We start from the raw sequence: 14,987 nt of genomic DNA on the forward strand, positions 1-14,987 counted from the left end.
ATTTATCTTTCAATTCATTGAATGCATTTTCTTGCTTTTCTTTCCACTCAAATTTAGCATGCTTCTTAACAAGTTCATTAATGGTGAGGCTATGCTACTGAAATCTTTAATAAACCTCCTATAAAAACTAGCCAACCCATGAAAAGATCTTACCTCGGTTGCATTGGTGGGTGTTGGCCACTCTCGAATAGCTTTTACCTTTTCCTCATCAACTTTCACCACATCCTTTCCAACAATGAACCCTAAGAAGTTGACTTGATCTTGACAAAAACTACACTTTTTGAAGTTGGCATAAAGCTTTTCTTCTCTAAGTTTTAGTAAAATTGTCTTGACATGCAAAATATGATCATTCAAGCTTTTTGAGTAAACAAGAATATCATCAAAGTATACAACAACAAATTTTCCAATGTATTCTCTCAAAACATGATTCATTAGCCTCGTAAAAGTACTTGGTGCATTAGTAAGGCCAAATGACATGACAAGCCATTCATACAACCCAAACTTTGTTTTGAAAGATGTTTTCCACTCATCTCCCTCATGCATTCGAATTTGATGGTAACCACTTTTAAGATCTATTTTTGAAAACAGATTAGCACCATGTAATTCATCTAACATGTCATCCGATCTAGGAATAGGATGTCGATACTTTACCGTGATTTTTGTTGATGGCTCGACAATCAACACACATCCTCCATGTGCCATCTTTCTTGGGCACCAAAATTACCGGAACCGAGCAAGGACTCATACTTTCTCTAACATAACCTTTCTCCATGAGTTCTTCCACTTGCCTTTGAATCTCCTTGGTTTTGGTGGGATTGGTCCAATAGGCAGCCATGTTCGGGAGAGTTGCACCGGGTAAAAAGTCAATTTGATGTTCAATCCCTCTAAGAGGAGGTAAACCCGTAGGTGCATCATGGGTAAACATGTCATTAAATTCCTGTAAAAGAGACTTAAATGCACTTGGCAAAACATCATGAGATTTTGGTTCAATTGCTAAACACATACCTTTGCACATAAGCACAAAATGTGGCTCTTGGGTTAACAACACATTTCTCAATTCACTCTTTCTTACAATCAAACTCACATTCATTCTTTTCAACTCATCTTTTTTTTCTTCTTGGTTTTTACTCTCATTTTGCCTTTCACTCTTCTCTTTTTTTTTTCACTAGTCTCACTTTTGCTCTCTTCTCTCCTCTCTTTTTCTTCGAATTCTTTTCTTTTCTTCTCTAATTTCAAGTGGTCACAATGTACTTCAAATGCAGACAACAGAAGTAAAGTAAATTTCTTTCCGTTCAAAGTAAAACTATATTTGTTCAACAGCCCATCATATGTGACCTCTCTATCATATTGCCATGGTCGGCCCAACAGTATATCCCCCGCATGCATAGGGACAACATCACAAAGGACTTCATCTTTGTATCTTCCCAAGGTAAAAGGAATAAGAACTTGGGAGTTTACCTTTAATTCTCCTTTGTTTGTCAACCATTGAAGTTTGTATGGTTTTGGATGTGGACGTGTAGCAAGTTGAAGTCTCTTTACAATAAAACTACTTACCACATTTGTGCAACTTCCACTATCAATCACCAAGCTACACGGATTTCCTTCAATTAAGCATCTTGTGTGAAACAAGTTTTCCCTTTGATCTTCAACTTTCTCTTCGTTACACTAAGTACCCTTCTTGTTATCAAGGATATGAAGTTACCTTCTTCAATATACTCTTCATCACGTTCTTCAAATTCTTCATCATGTTCCTCACAATCATCATCCGAGTCAACTACGCCATTTCTTATCACCATAACTCTTTTATTGACACAATCTTTACTCATGTGTCCAACCCCTTTGCACTTCCAACATTGAATAGAACTAGTCTTTTCCCTTACCTCCTTTGGAGCTTCATTCTTTTTAGTATTGGAACTTTCTCCCTCCATTCTTTTGGCAGCTACGAAATTTCCTTTTGGTTGCAATGATTCATTCCTATTCACAAAACCAGCCTTGTTCCAAGCATTAGAATTGGAATATGTATTAGCTTTAGATGTGTACCTTTTTGAATACTCCTTTTCTTCCTTCAATTGATCTTCAATTTTTACAGCATAATGGTACATATCTTCTAGGTAAGGCGGTGGATTTCTATCAACAGCATGAGCAATTTCTCGATTCAAACCTCCAAGAATCTAGACATGGTGTCTTCCTCTTCTTCTCGGATTTGGTTTTTAGCATTAAGGTCTCCATCTCTTGATAATACTCAGCAACACTTTTCGTTCCCTGCCTCAAAGCTTGCAGTTTAGTTTTCAAATCTCTTTCATAGTGTTTTGGAACGTACCTCCTTCTCATGGCTTCTTTGAGTTCTTCCCAAGTGTCTAATGGATCCTCCTCCTTCCTTCTTCTTTCTAATTTGAGATTTTGATACCATTCACCGGCATGATTGGTGAATTCAGCAATGACGAGTCTCATCTTCGTATTCTCACTATACGTATAGCAATCAAACACATGTTCTATCTTCCTTTCCCATTGCAAGTAAGCATCAGGGTCTGTCGTTCCACTAAAGGGTGGAATTTTGAGTTTAACTTCGCCATCCCCTATTTTCATTTAATCTTTCCAATCTTCTAGGTTGCATAGCGTTGGCAAAGTTATTTCGTCGTCTTCCTCTCCCATTTCTTCTTCCTCCAACTTGTCTTTCTTGTTTAGCAAGGTCAAACGCATCATCTTCTTGTAAGGCTCGTTCTTCTCTTTGTTGTTGCGCTCTCCTTTCTTGTCTATCTTCCATCATCATTTCCATCATACCTTGAATTGCTTGAAGAATCACCGTATTAGGGTCTTGCAATACTTGAGGTACTCCATCGTGTGCCATTTTGTTAGAAACAATAATAATGATAATAAGGACCTTACCACTCCTCTCACCAAGATTTAACTCAAGGACACTCGTGTTTATCACTCAAGGGTAGGCTTTTGGTACTAGGTCAAAGATGTAAGGGTTGGCTTAAATTTTGGTGCAATCTTGCTTAAAGCTTGATATAACTAATTCAATGATCAACTCTTACAAACTAAGGCTACAGCAACTCAATCTTAGGATAAACAACTTGATAATTTAAACAAAACACAGCATAATGAAAAGAACTTTTCCCGTGCCTCGGATCTTCGAATGTTTTTTTTTTCTACGGTTTTCTTTCTTTTTGCTACTGTTTTTTTCTTTCTTTTGCTTCTGTTTTTTTTTTTTTTTTTGGTTTTGCTTCTATTTTTTTTCTTTGATAATGATCCGAGAGCAAAATACAAGAATTTCAAGACAAGTTATGTCTTGTTACACTTTGTAAGAAACTACTTTCGAAAAAGAAAAAAATGACAGAATATAAAATTAGACAAAGTAAAGATATTTCACCTCTAGAGCTGGCCAAAGGATGTCGACCAATGCTCTGATATCAAATGATAAGCGCCAAGGTTGCTCGGGTTTACAAAGCTAGAGGTCCTTCTAGGATCCTTGCAAACATTCACAAAAACGACTAACTTACCGAATGATTCCAACCAAGAGTAAGGTTAGAAGATGAATTACTCTTAGATCGGACTTAGAATCTACGATGGTCACTCCTAGATCCTAAGACGACTCACTCCAGAATTAGCTTGATCGAGACTAATCCAATGAATAGGTTTAACATCAAACCTAAAGCAAGCTTTGAAAGAAGCAACACCAAAATGTGTTAAGGAACAAAAGTTCTTGAATTTCAATATGTTTAATCTCCAAAACAAGGTGATTACAAGCCTTTAAATAGGCCAAAGGGTCGTTCAACATGAGGAACACCAAAAGTCTTTCAAATCCTATTTAATGCAAATTGTAGAAAATAAGACATCCAAATTAAAACATGATTGCACATCAAACCAGACAACTAAATGTGAATCCAAAAACGTAGAATTGCTTTAAATTGTCTTGGAAATCACATGTAGGAGGCGCTTTACGTTTAGATGAGATTTGACAAGCTTTGACATCACAAACTCCCAAGAGGTGCAATCTGCAAAGGCACCTGTTCACCAATCTGCACACTTTTTTTGTCCTCCGTGCCATCTCTCAAAATAGACAACTTTTCCCGTGCCATCTTTGCTCCATTCTCTTCTTGACTCATTAAATTAACATTGTAAAGAATTTTGGCCTCAGAAATCTTTGTCTCCTCGTGTGCATTAGCTAGCCTTTGAAGATGTATTATGAAAACCTCTTGAATCTTCTTTGCTTTGCTTCTTGTAATTGGTCCCTCGGGTACATTCAATGGATCCGTGGTTGGATTTGCATCAGGGAGTATTGAGAGAGAGCTTGAGAGAGATTGGGTGGGAGTTCTTTCTTTTTCTCTGTTCTGTTCCATTGCAGAACTGTTCTACAATCCAAAAAGAAAGAAGAATGACGGAGTTTAATAATATTATTAATATTAATAATATATAACATATATATATAATAATTAATATATATATAAAAATAATTAATCATATTAATTAATAAATATTAATTAATTATTAATCTAATTAATAATTAATTAACATATATATATCAAATAATTAACACTAAATTATTTATCATATAAATAGAATCATATTCTATAGCATTTCTCTCGTATTACCTATAGTTTTAATGTACATCTTACGCACATTATTTTTAACCTATAGTTTTAATATGAATCTTATTCATATTAATTTTATTTGAATCTCATTCAAATAATTTCTCTCATAATATATAGTTTTAATTTATAATTAACTATATATTATAATGTATCAATATACATAAAATCCCTTAAGTAATTTGAACAATTCAAATTCTTCTAAAAACTTGATCCTCGTTTTACCCGTTATTAGCTAGCAAGGGGACCTAATGGACCTACAGATCAGAAGCTCCAACGATGTAAGATTAATCGGTCAAACTCATTGACCGAGTTAATCAAGATTCGTTAACTCAAGTCATTCCACTAAAGACCCGCAGTTGCACTCTTCTCACTGCAGAATGTTTTCGTGTCAATGTATATACGACCATTAATGACGAGTCAATCCTTCACGAGTGCTCGTAACTCAAGTTGGATCAAATTACCGTTTTACCCCTGAGTTACATCTTACTGCTTAAATACCACTGCTCCTCTAATGAACAACCCGGTTATGGTTCAACCAATAACTGGAAGTCCCTCTCGGGCCAATGAGAGGGTGGGGCCCCTTGTTCAAGTCCTGGAGTCAGCATTTAAGGGAACACTCATCTACTCCCCTAAAGTCGGAGAGGAGTGAATTCTATCTTATGAAGTTATGTTCCCAGCTCCCCACTCGGTCTCGTCCCCAAAATGGTAGGAATGTTGAGTCGGCAACTTGGGCCACTGTTAAGAACCCTTGAGAGTTGGATCTAAGAACCTTGCTAACGAACAAGACCCATAGAACTCAATCCCAAAAACCCCGAAAACAAGTATGGAATCAACCTAAGGAAAAGTTTTAGAACGGATTACCTTGATCATCAATATCAAGAGTAGAGAAAACTTGCTTCTAAACTCGTGATTCGAATCACTCCACAAGAGGTATGATCAACACCGCTTGAATGATCCTAACATGCAAATTCTAAAGACACAAGAAATTGCACAAGAAATGGGAGATAAAGCTCTCAACCAAGCTAATGAGAAAACTCACTTTTCATTCAACTTCAAATTGTGTTTACAACAAGACATCTCAAGGCTATATATAGCCATCCTAGCAAGCCATATGAAAAGTCTTAAGCAAATGAAAAGACTTGTAACTTACAAGAAATGAAAAGACTTGTAAATGAGAAGACATAACTTACGAGAAATGAAAAGACAAGCAAATGAAAAGGTTAAGAACATGGAAAGCCAACCAAAATAAGTGCAATCTCATCCATAATGAGGGATGTGAGTGTTTGACTTGGTTTTTGAATTGAATGAGTTAACTTTGACTTGTCTTAATGGAGTTGACTTTGACCTTGACCAAGTGGACTTTGACTTGCCTTAAAAACACTTAAAAATGCATAACTTGCACCAAATTGAAGTGCATAGTTCCAACTTCTTGCACATCTTCCTTTTTTTCTCTTGTCGAGTTCAAGAACACTTGGACACGAAGTAGCAAAGCTTGTTGAAGTTTCTTAGCTCTCGATCTTGTAATCGGTCGATGAGGCATAACAAAGGTAGCTCCTTGGTTCATATCAGCCACTCTCACCCATACAGATCAAAGGACGAGCCCTCACGGGCAGGAGTCCATAACTCACTCAGGATTGAGAATGAGTTGCCCGGTCATCCTAAGAAACAACAATCTATTAGTTAACGGTGTTATATCTATAGATTGGCTATTTCGTGGTCCGATTTTATACAAACTCATTGTATATGATACCCCCACTCGCATGTCTCCACACGAACGACCTGGATCGAGTCGTCTGTAACCTTTACAGAGTGCACCATATCAATAGTGTTGCTAGGATAAGGTACCCAGCCTTATCCATATACTATAGACCTTTTAGGTTATTCACGGGACATTATCCACTTGTATATCAGGGTATATCAAATATATACCTCGTATATTAGGGGTATATCAAATATATACCCATTACATATACTGTCCCGGTTACACTAAAATAACCTTGGATATTTAGTTTATTGGATTTTGGACAATGCAATGCTATGAATTCAACAACAAATTTATTGAATAAAACTTTATTGATATACATTTGTTTTTACACAAAATACAAACTACGAGTTTAGGGCAACACACCCAATAGTATTTATGTAAAAACAAATGTATATTCAATAAAGTTTTATTCAATCAATTTGTTGTTGAATGCATCGCATTACATTGTCCAAAATCCAATAAACTAAGCATCCAGGGTTCTTATCATGTAACCGGGACAGTATATCTATTGGGTATATATTTGATATACCGGGTATATATTTGACCCCTGATATACCAAGTATATATTTGATACACCCTTAATATACAAGTAGATAATGTCCCGATAATAACCTAATAGGCTATAATATATGGATAAGGATGGGTACCTTATCCTGGCAACACTATGGATACGACCCACTTTGTAAATGTCACAGACGACTCGATCCAGGTCGTTCGTGTGGAGACATTCGAGTGGGTGATAAGGCAATCCTAATTCTCAGCCCAATGATCCAAGCTTTTGTTGAGCAAGAACCCTTGAATCAAAGAAATTAACACCTCCTTAAACAAGTTAGAATCAACCAAGAGAAAGGCTAGAAGCAAGAATGATCAAAGATCTAGAAGCAAGAATGGAAATCTTGTTCTAGAATGAGTCATTCCACAATCAAACTTGATCAAGGCTGCATTGAGTGGCTCAAAATGCAATCTATCACAAGAATTGCAAGAAACCTTAGAAATGGCAATGGGATTTCTAAAGAAAATGTCTCTTGAGAGATCAAATTTCATTCAGCTAAAATCTGCCTTTTACATAGCTTGGATGAGGCTTTTTATAGGCATTATATGAGTGAAACCCCCAACCCATTCACTTTTCAAAATAAAACCCATAAGTAGTAATGACCACAATTGGTCTACTTAATAACTTCCCAGAATTGAACTTTAAAGTTGAAACCATAATTTAGAAGACCAAAAACTCAAAAATTACAAGCAAAATTTGATGACTTAGAAACAACAAATGAATCTTTAAAATGTTGGCACAACATCTTGCAAACGTTGACCTTCACAACATCTGAAATAAAGGTTGAACTGAGCCTATCCAATTTTGTACGTGAATAAGGAATGCTTGTTGAAGCTTCTTAGCCTTGGCTCGTGTAATAGGTCCAGTGGAAACGTGCGGAACATCATGATTCTTATCATCTTCCCCCTCTTCAACAGGATTCGTCCTCGAATCAGATAAGTCATCACCTACATCAAAAGAACTCAAATCAGCAACATTGAAAGTAGAACTTACTGAAAAGTCACCTGGAAGATCAATCTTGTATGCATTATTGTTAATTCTTTCAAGAACTTGATAAGGACCAGCCCCTCATGGATGTAACTTTGTCTTCCGTTTCGAGGGAAAGCGCTCCGTGCGAAAATGTATCCAAACCCAATCACCCGGTTGAAAAATCAGTTCTTTTCGTCCTTTGTAAATACGTGAAGCAACTTTTGAATTCTGTTTTTCAATCCTCTCCTTGCCCTCTTTGTGTAAGGTTTTGATCAAATCGGCCTTACTTGTGGCTGCATCACTCACAAATTCATTTGATGGAATAGGAAGCAAATCAAGGGGTGTAAGTGGATTGAATCCATAAACAACCTCAAAAGGAGAACAATGTGTGGTACTATGAATTGCCCTGTTATATGCAAACTCTACAAATGGCAAACTTTCTTCCCAAGAGTTAATATTCTTAGAAATAATAGTCCTAAGCAATGCTCCCAATGTTCTATTAACCACCTCGGTTACCACAACAAAAATACTATCTCTACCCTTTTTAGTTCGAGGCAAACTAAGAATGAAATCCATAGATATATTAGTCCAAGGTTCATTAGGTACATTCAAGGGAGTATACAAACCATTTGGTTGTGATCTAGACTTAGCCGATTTACATTTAAAACATTGGCTACAAACGTTATGCACATCATGTTTCATCTTAGGCCAAAAGAAGTGTTCATGCAACATATCATAAGTTTTATGAATCCCAAAATGTCCCATCAATCCACCCCCATGAGCTTCTTTCACAAGCAAATCTCTTATAGAACATTTAGGAACACAAAGCTTACTTTTTTTAAACAAAAAGTCATGAAACACATAATAATCATCCACAGCTTTCCCACCAAGACAAGATGCATAAATAGTTCCAAAGTCATGGTCATCTCTATATAACTCCTTAATATGCTCAAATCCAAGAATTTTTGCACTAAGAGAAGTAAAGAGATTATACCTTCTTGATAATGCATCAACAACCACATTGTCCTTACCTTGCTTATATTTGATAACATAGGGGAATGTTTCAATAAACTCTACCCACTTTGCATGCCTACGATTTAGTTTGCTTTGACCTTTAAGATGCTTCAAGCTTTCATGATCGGTGTGGATCACTCTCTCGGCCACAGGTAGTGTTGCCATACTTGCAATGTACGAACTAAAGCAAAAAATTCTTTATCATAGGTAGGATAGTTCAAAGAAGCCCCATTTAGTTTTTCACTAAAATAGGCTTTCCATCTTGCATCAAAACAGCACATATGCCCAAACCACTTGCATCACACTCGATTTCAAAAGTTTTATCAAAGTTAGGCAAGACAAGTAATGGTGCATTGGTTAATTTTCCCTTAAGTTCATTGAAAGCTCTCTCTTGCATTTCCCCCCATTAAAAAACAACATTCTTTTTCACTAAGTCATTCAATGGTGCAGCTATGGTACTAAAGTCCTTTATAAACCTTCTATAGAAGCTAGCTAGACCATGGAAACTCCGAACCTCACTGACATTTTTTGGTGTTGGCCAATCCCTAATTGCCTTAACTTTCTCTTCATCAACTTCAACTCCACTTTTACCAACTATGAAGCCAAGAAAGTTAACATTTTCTATGCAAAAGCTACACTTATTAAAATTAGCATAAAGCCTCTCTTTTCTAAGTGTAATCAAAACGGATCTAACATGCTCTTCATGCTCAAGCAAATTCTTTGAATAAATCAAAATATCATCAAAATACACAACAACATACTTCCCCAAGTATTCTCTGAAAACATGATTCATTAAGCGCATAAATGTACTAGGAGCATTAGTTAACCCAAAAGGCATAACAAGCCATTCGTACAATCCAAATTTAGTTTTGAAAGCTGTTTTCCATTCATCTCCTACATGCATCCTAATTTGATGATATCCAGATTTTAAATCAATCTTTGTAAATAGACAAGAACCATGCAATTCATCTAGCTTAGGAATAGGATGACGATATTTTACAGTGATTTTATTGATGGCTTTGCAGTCCACACACATGCGCCAAGTTCCATCCTTCTTTGGCACCAATATGACCGGTACAGAACATGGACTCAAACTTTCGCGAACATAGCCTTTCTCCATGAGCTCCTCCACTTGCCTTTGAATTTCCTTTGTCTCAGTTGGATTTGCTCTATAAGCTGGTCTATTTGGAATGGTAGCCCCCAGTATGAAGTCTATTTGATGTTCAATACCTCTAATTGGAGGTAATCCTTTAGGTATATCTTCTTGGAACACGTCCTCAAATTCCTGCAAAAGAGGTTGAAACAAACTCGGCAAAGGCAAAAGGTTATCGTTAAAAGCCAAATTCCCTTCTTTGTACATAAGTACAAATATGGGCTTTTGGGAAAACATTGCTCCTCACCTCTCCCACTCTAGCCAAACAATTGACTTTCTTTTCTTTTCTATCAATTTCATCTCTTTTTTCACTCTTTTCTCCACTTTTTCTCTCTCTCTCATTTTCCACTATTTTTTCACCCATCTCCTTCTTTTCTTTCAATTCTTTTTCTTCAAACTCTTTTCTTTCCTTCTCCAACTTTAATTGATCAGCAAATACATCTTCCGAACGCAAAGGTACAAGAGTTGTTTTTTTACCATCTTTTGTAAAAGAGTACCTATTCAAATAACCATCATAGATGACCTTCCTATCAAATTGCCAAGGTCGGCCAAGCAAGATGTCACCGGCATGCATAGGTAATACATCATATAAAATCTCATCTTTATACTTTCCTAAGGTAAAAGAAATTAAAGCTTGAGAAACAACCTTCATTGTTCCACTATCGTTGAGCCACGGAAGCTTGTAAGGTTTAGGATGGTGTTGAGTTGGAATTTGCAGCCTTTTGATCAAGAATGTACTTACTACATTGGTGCAACTTCCACTGTAGATAACAAGACTACAAGGAGTCCCATTAACTAAACACCGTGTGTGGAATAGGTTGTCTCTTTGGTCATTAACATCATCCCCTTTAACTTGAGTGTTAAGAAGTCTCCTTGTAACAAGTGCCAAATGACTCCCATCTTCCAATTCCTCCTCATCCTCCTGGAGCTTTTCTTCAATTAGCTCATCTTGGTCACTTTCCTCACCATCCGTAACAACTTCTACATTCTTAATGATCATGACTCTCTTGTTTGGACAATCACGGCTAATATGACCAATCCCTTGACATTTCCAACATTTGATGTCCCTGTTTCTCTCTCGAACCTCTTTAGATCCCTCCACTTTTTCCTTGCCCTTGGACCTCTCAGGCTTGTCCTTTTTATCAAGCTCATACTTTCCTTTAGGTTTGAAATCTGCATTCTTTTTCCAAGTATTAGTAGAAAAAGAAGTTGACTTAGAAGAAGTATACCTCTTGGAGTTCTCCTTCTCCCATGCTAGTTGGCCTTCAATTTTGACAGCAAGGTGTAACAACTCTTTCATATCAAAATAAGTTTGTCTATTCACTTGATTATCCAACGGTCGATTCAACCCGCCAAGGAACCTAGCCATTGTATCTTCCGCATCTTCATCAATTCCAGCTCTATTCATAAGGGCCTCCATTTCTTTGTAATAGTCTTCCACACTTTTGGATCCTTGTTGCAACGCATAGAGCTTTTGCTTAAGTTCTCGAGAGTAATGCTTAGGAATGTACCTCTTCCTCATTAAGGCCTTTAATTCCTCCCAAGTTTCAATTGGTTCTTCATAGTTTCTCCTCCATTCTGATTTCAAAGATGTCCGCCAAATATTGGCATAATCACAATCAGCCACTGCAAGTTTCAACTTTCTTTCCTCACTAAAATTGTTGCAATCAAATACATTCTCGATTTTGCTTTCATATTGCAAATACTCCTCCGGATCGGATCTCCCATGAAAGGATGGAATTTTAAGCTTCACTCCCCCAGCCCCTCTCTCTTCCCTTTCATATTGGTATTCCCTATCAACCCTTCTTAGTGGTAACATTTCTCTTCCCACTCTTCTTCCCCTTCCTCTCCCCCGACATGCACCTCTTACTCCCCTTGGATTGTGCCCGGCTAAAAGGGTTACATTTTCATCTTCTTCTTCATTTCCTTCATTAACTTCCCTTCCTTGGGGATTTCCTAAAGCTACTTCAATTTGCTCCATCCGTTCTGCCAAGGTACTAATTACTTGGTTTAAACGAGTAATGGTCCCGGTTTGTGCTTCTCTCCACCTAGCTTCACTAATATCCGCTCCATTTCCCCCATTTGGATTCATGACGTTACAAACAGTAGTTAAATATGTTTAGGACCTCACACACTCAACTCACTGATTTTCACTCGGAACACTCGTGTCTATCACACACAAAGGTAGGCTATTTGGGAAAGTGACTAAATGTTGATATTGGGTAGGCTAACTTGTGGTCCAAGTAATTCTTGTAATAGTGATCATTACGAAACAGCCAAGACAAGATAATTATGAAATCTCAACTAGAATAAAGAAAACAACGATAGGATGCCTTCTACGAAATTCAGAGATATGTGCCACACAAATAAAGAGACAACCCTAAATATGATGGAATTAGTCTTTATGACGCAAAGAGAATAAATTTGAATGACAAATTCCTTCAAATCTGAAAAGAATAAAGTATGGAAGCAAAGCAGGATTTTTCCGTTAAAATTACACACAGAGACGGAATTCCAAAAACGAATATATTACTTTACGATTTTGACTAAATGGTCTTCTTAACTTTGAAAGGTAACATTCAGATCTAACGTTTCACTTCTGAAGAAAACAATTAAATTCGAACGTTATCAAGGAGTTTCAATAGGTATTACAATCATTAAATGCTGCAGTTACGAATTTGGACAGTCACAACAAGATTTGATTATAACTATCAATGAACAACAAAGTTTCGTGCAATTTGAAACTGATTGGAGAGAAATATGAATGAACAACTCAAGAACACTACTTGAACAAGTTCTGGATAATTTTTTTATTTTATTTTTTTTTTCAAGAAATCAACACTGAACAATTGAAATGAAAGATAGAATCAATTCTAGAGTAGGCAACAAAGATGCAACCTAGGCTCTGATACCAAATGATAAGGCAATCCTAATTCTCAGCCCAATGATCCAAGCTTTTGTTGAGCAAGAACCCTTGAATCAAAGAAATTAACACCTCCTTAAACAAGTTAGAATCAACCAAGAGAAAGGCTTGAAATTGATTACCTCTATGATCAAAGATCTAGAAGCAAGAATGGAAATCTTGTTCTAGAATGAGTCATTCCACAATCAAACTTGATCAAGGATGGATTGAAAAAATTGATTTACCGGGTGAGTATGGTGTTAGTGCAACCTTTAATGTTGCTGATTTGAGTCCTTTTGATGTAGGTGATGGCTATGATTCGAGGACGAATCCTTCTCAAGAGAGGGAGGATGATGTGAACCAAGGAAGCACCATTGTCATGCCTCAAGGACCCATAATGAGATCAAGAGCCAAGAAGCTACAACAAACTTTACTTTCTCATGTTCAATACTTGGTGAGCTCGGCTAGGGATGATCAAGAGAGAGATGGAACTTTTCAAGTCAATATCTTCCAAGTAGAACTTAAGGGAGGCGTTGCATTAAATGAACTCTAAGTTCATTTAAAGGACTGAAGTTGAAGTGGAGTTTAACTCAAGTTGCATTCAATAAAGCCAAGTTCAATTCAAGGAACTCAAGTTGCATTAAATGAACTTAAGTGCATCTCAAGCTTCATTTATTGCAAGTCATCCATCAATTAATGGAACTACACTTCAAACTACTTCAAGTGAAACTTCATTTATAATTGGGAGGTTACAAAGACTTTGAAGGGTGACCAAGACTTCAATTCTCGGATTTAAACCTCTTTTTATTATATTTTCAGTTTTAAACATTTCATTTATGTGTTTTAAGTTACATTTTAGCTAGTGGATGTTATGGCCATCATTTAATTTGGAGTTACAACCTTTCAAATGCCTTTAGGTTACTTTTAGGGTTGTTTTGGAGGCTATAAATAGCCTAGTTTGTTTCCTTTGAGATACAGATTTTGATATTGAATGAAAGTTGCTATTTTGCTTCAAAAAACCTAGAGCTTGTTTTTCATTGCAATTCTTGACTGTTAGATTTGCATGCTAGAATCATTCAAATAGCCTTGATCAAGCTATTTTGTGGAGTGGTTCGAATCTTGAGTTTAGAAACAAGTTTTCTCTACTCTTGATATTGATCATCAAGGTAAATCCGTTCTAACTTCTTCCTTGGGTTGACATCATCTCGATTTGGGGGTTTTAGCATTTGTGATCTAGGGGTTTGCATAACCATAAGGGTTCTTAGATCAAATTGGCTATTGTTTTCTTATCAAGGAGGAAGCTCAAATCAGCTCAAATGAAGCTTATGCTCAAATTCAACCCAATCATTATGCCGTAAGGTCCAATCACAAGAGCTAGAGCTAAAAGACTACAAGAAAGGTTGAATGGTCACTTCCAAGCTAAGGTGTTCACACTTGGTGAAGAGTTGCATCCCTTCAAGCTTGAAAAGACATCTTGTCCTCCAAGAAACTTCATGAATCTAAAAATCCAGATTCATCCACATATTTAATTTATTATGTATTTTTCAAGGGTTGTGATAAGAATCATGGTGTTCCGCACGTCTCCACTGGACCTATTACACGAGCCAAGGCTAAGAAGCTTCAACAAGCATTCCTTATTCACGTACAAAATTGGATAGGCTCAGTTCAACCTTTATTTCAGATGCTGCAAAATAATCCAAGAGAGGACGATGTTGTGAAGGTCAACGTTTGCAAGATTGACATTGTGCCAACATTTTAAAGATTCAATTGTTGTTTCTAAGTCATCAAATTTTGCTTGTAATTTTTGAGTTTTTGGTCTTCCAAATTATGGTTTCAACTTTAAAGTTCAATTCTGAGAGGTTATTAAGTAGACCAATTGTGGTCATTACTACTTATGGGTTTTATTTTGGGAAGTGAAGGGTTGGGGGTTTCAATCATATAATGGCTATAAAAAGCCCCATCCAAGCTATGTAAAAGGCAGATTTTAGCTGAATGAAATTTGATCTCTCAAGAGATATTTTCTTTAGAAATCTCAT

The 14,987-nt window shown here is 36.5% G+C and overlaps 1 protein-coding gene across 1 annotated transcript; it reads right to left on the bottom strand.

The window, feature by feature from the left end:
• Nucleotides 1-9,302: 9,302 nt before the first annotated feature.
• LOC148209672 (uncharacterized) lies at nucleotides 9,303-12,141 on the bottom strand. The gene is made up of 2 exons (XM_088126946.1): nucleotides 10,696-12,141; nucleotides 9,303-10,181 (listed from the first exon to the last, which is right to left on the bottom strand). Exons 1-2 carry the CDS (start codon nucleotides 12,139-12,141, stop codon nucleotides 9,303-9,305), a joined length of 2,325 nt encoding a protein of 774 aa, XP_087983072.1.
• Nucleotides 12,142-14,987: the final 2,846 nt, after the last annotated feature.

This window comes from Momordica charantia, assembly GCF_013281855.1.
Source record: "Momordica charantia cultivar OHB3-1 chromosome 8 unlocalized genomic scaffold, Mcharantia_2.0 BLBB01000008.1, whole genome shotgun sequence".
NCBI lineage: Eukaryota > Viridiplantae > Streptophyta > Magnoliopsida > Cucurbitales > Cucurbitaceae > Momordica > Momordica charantia.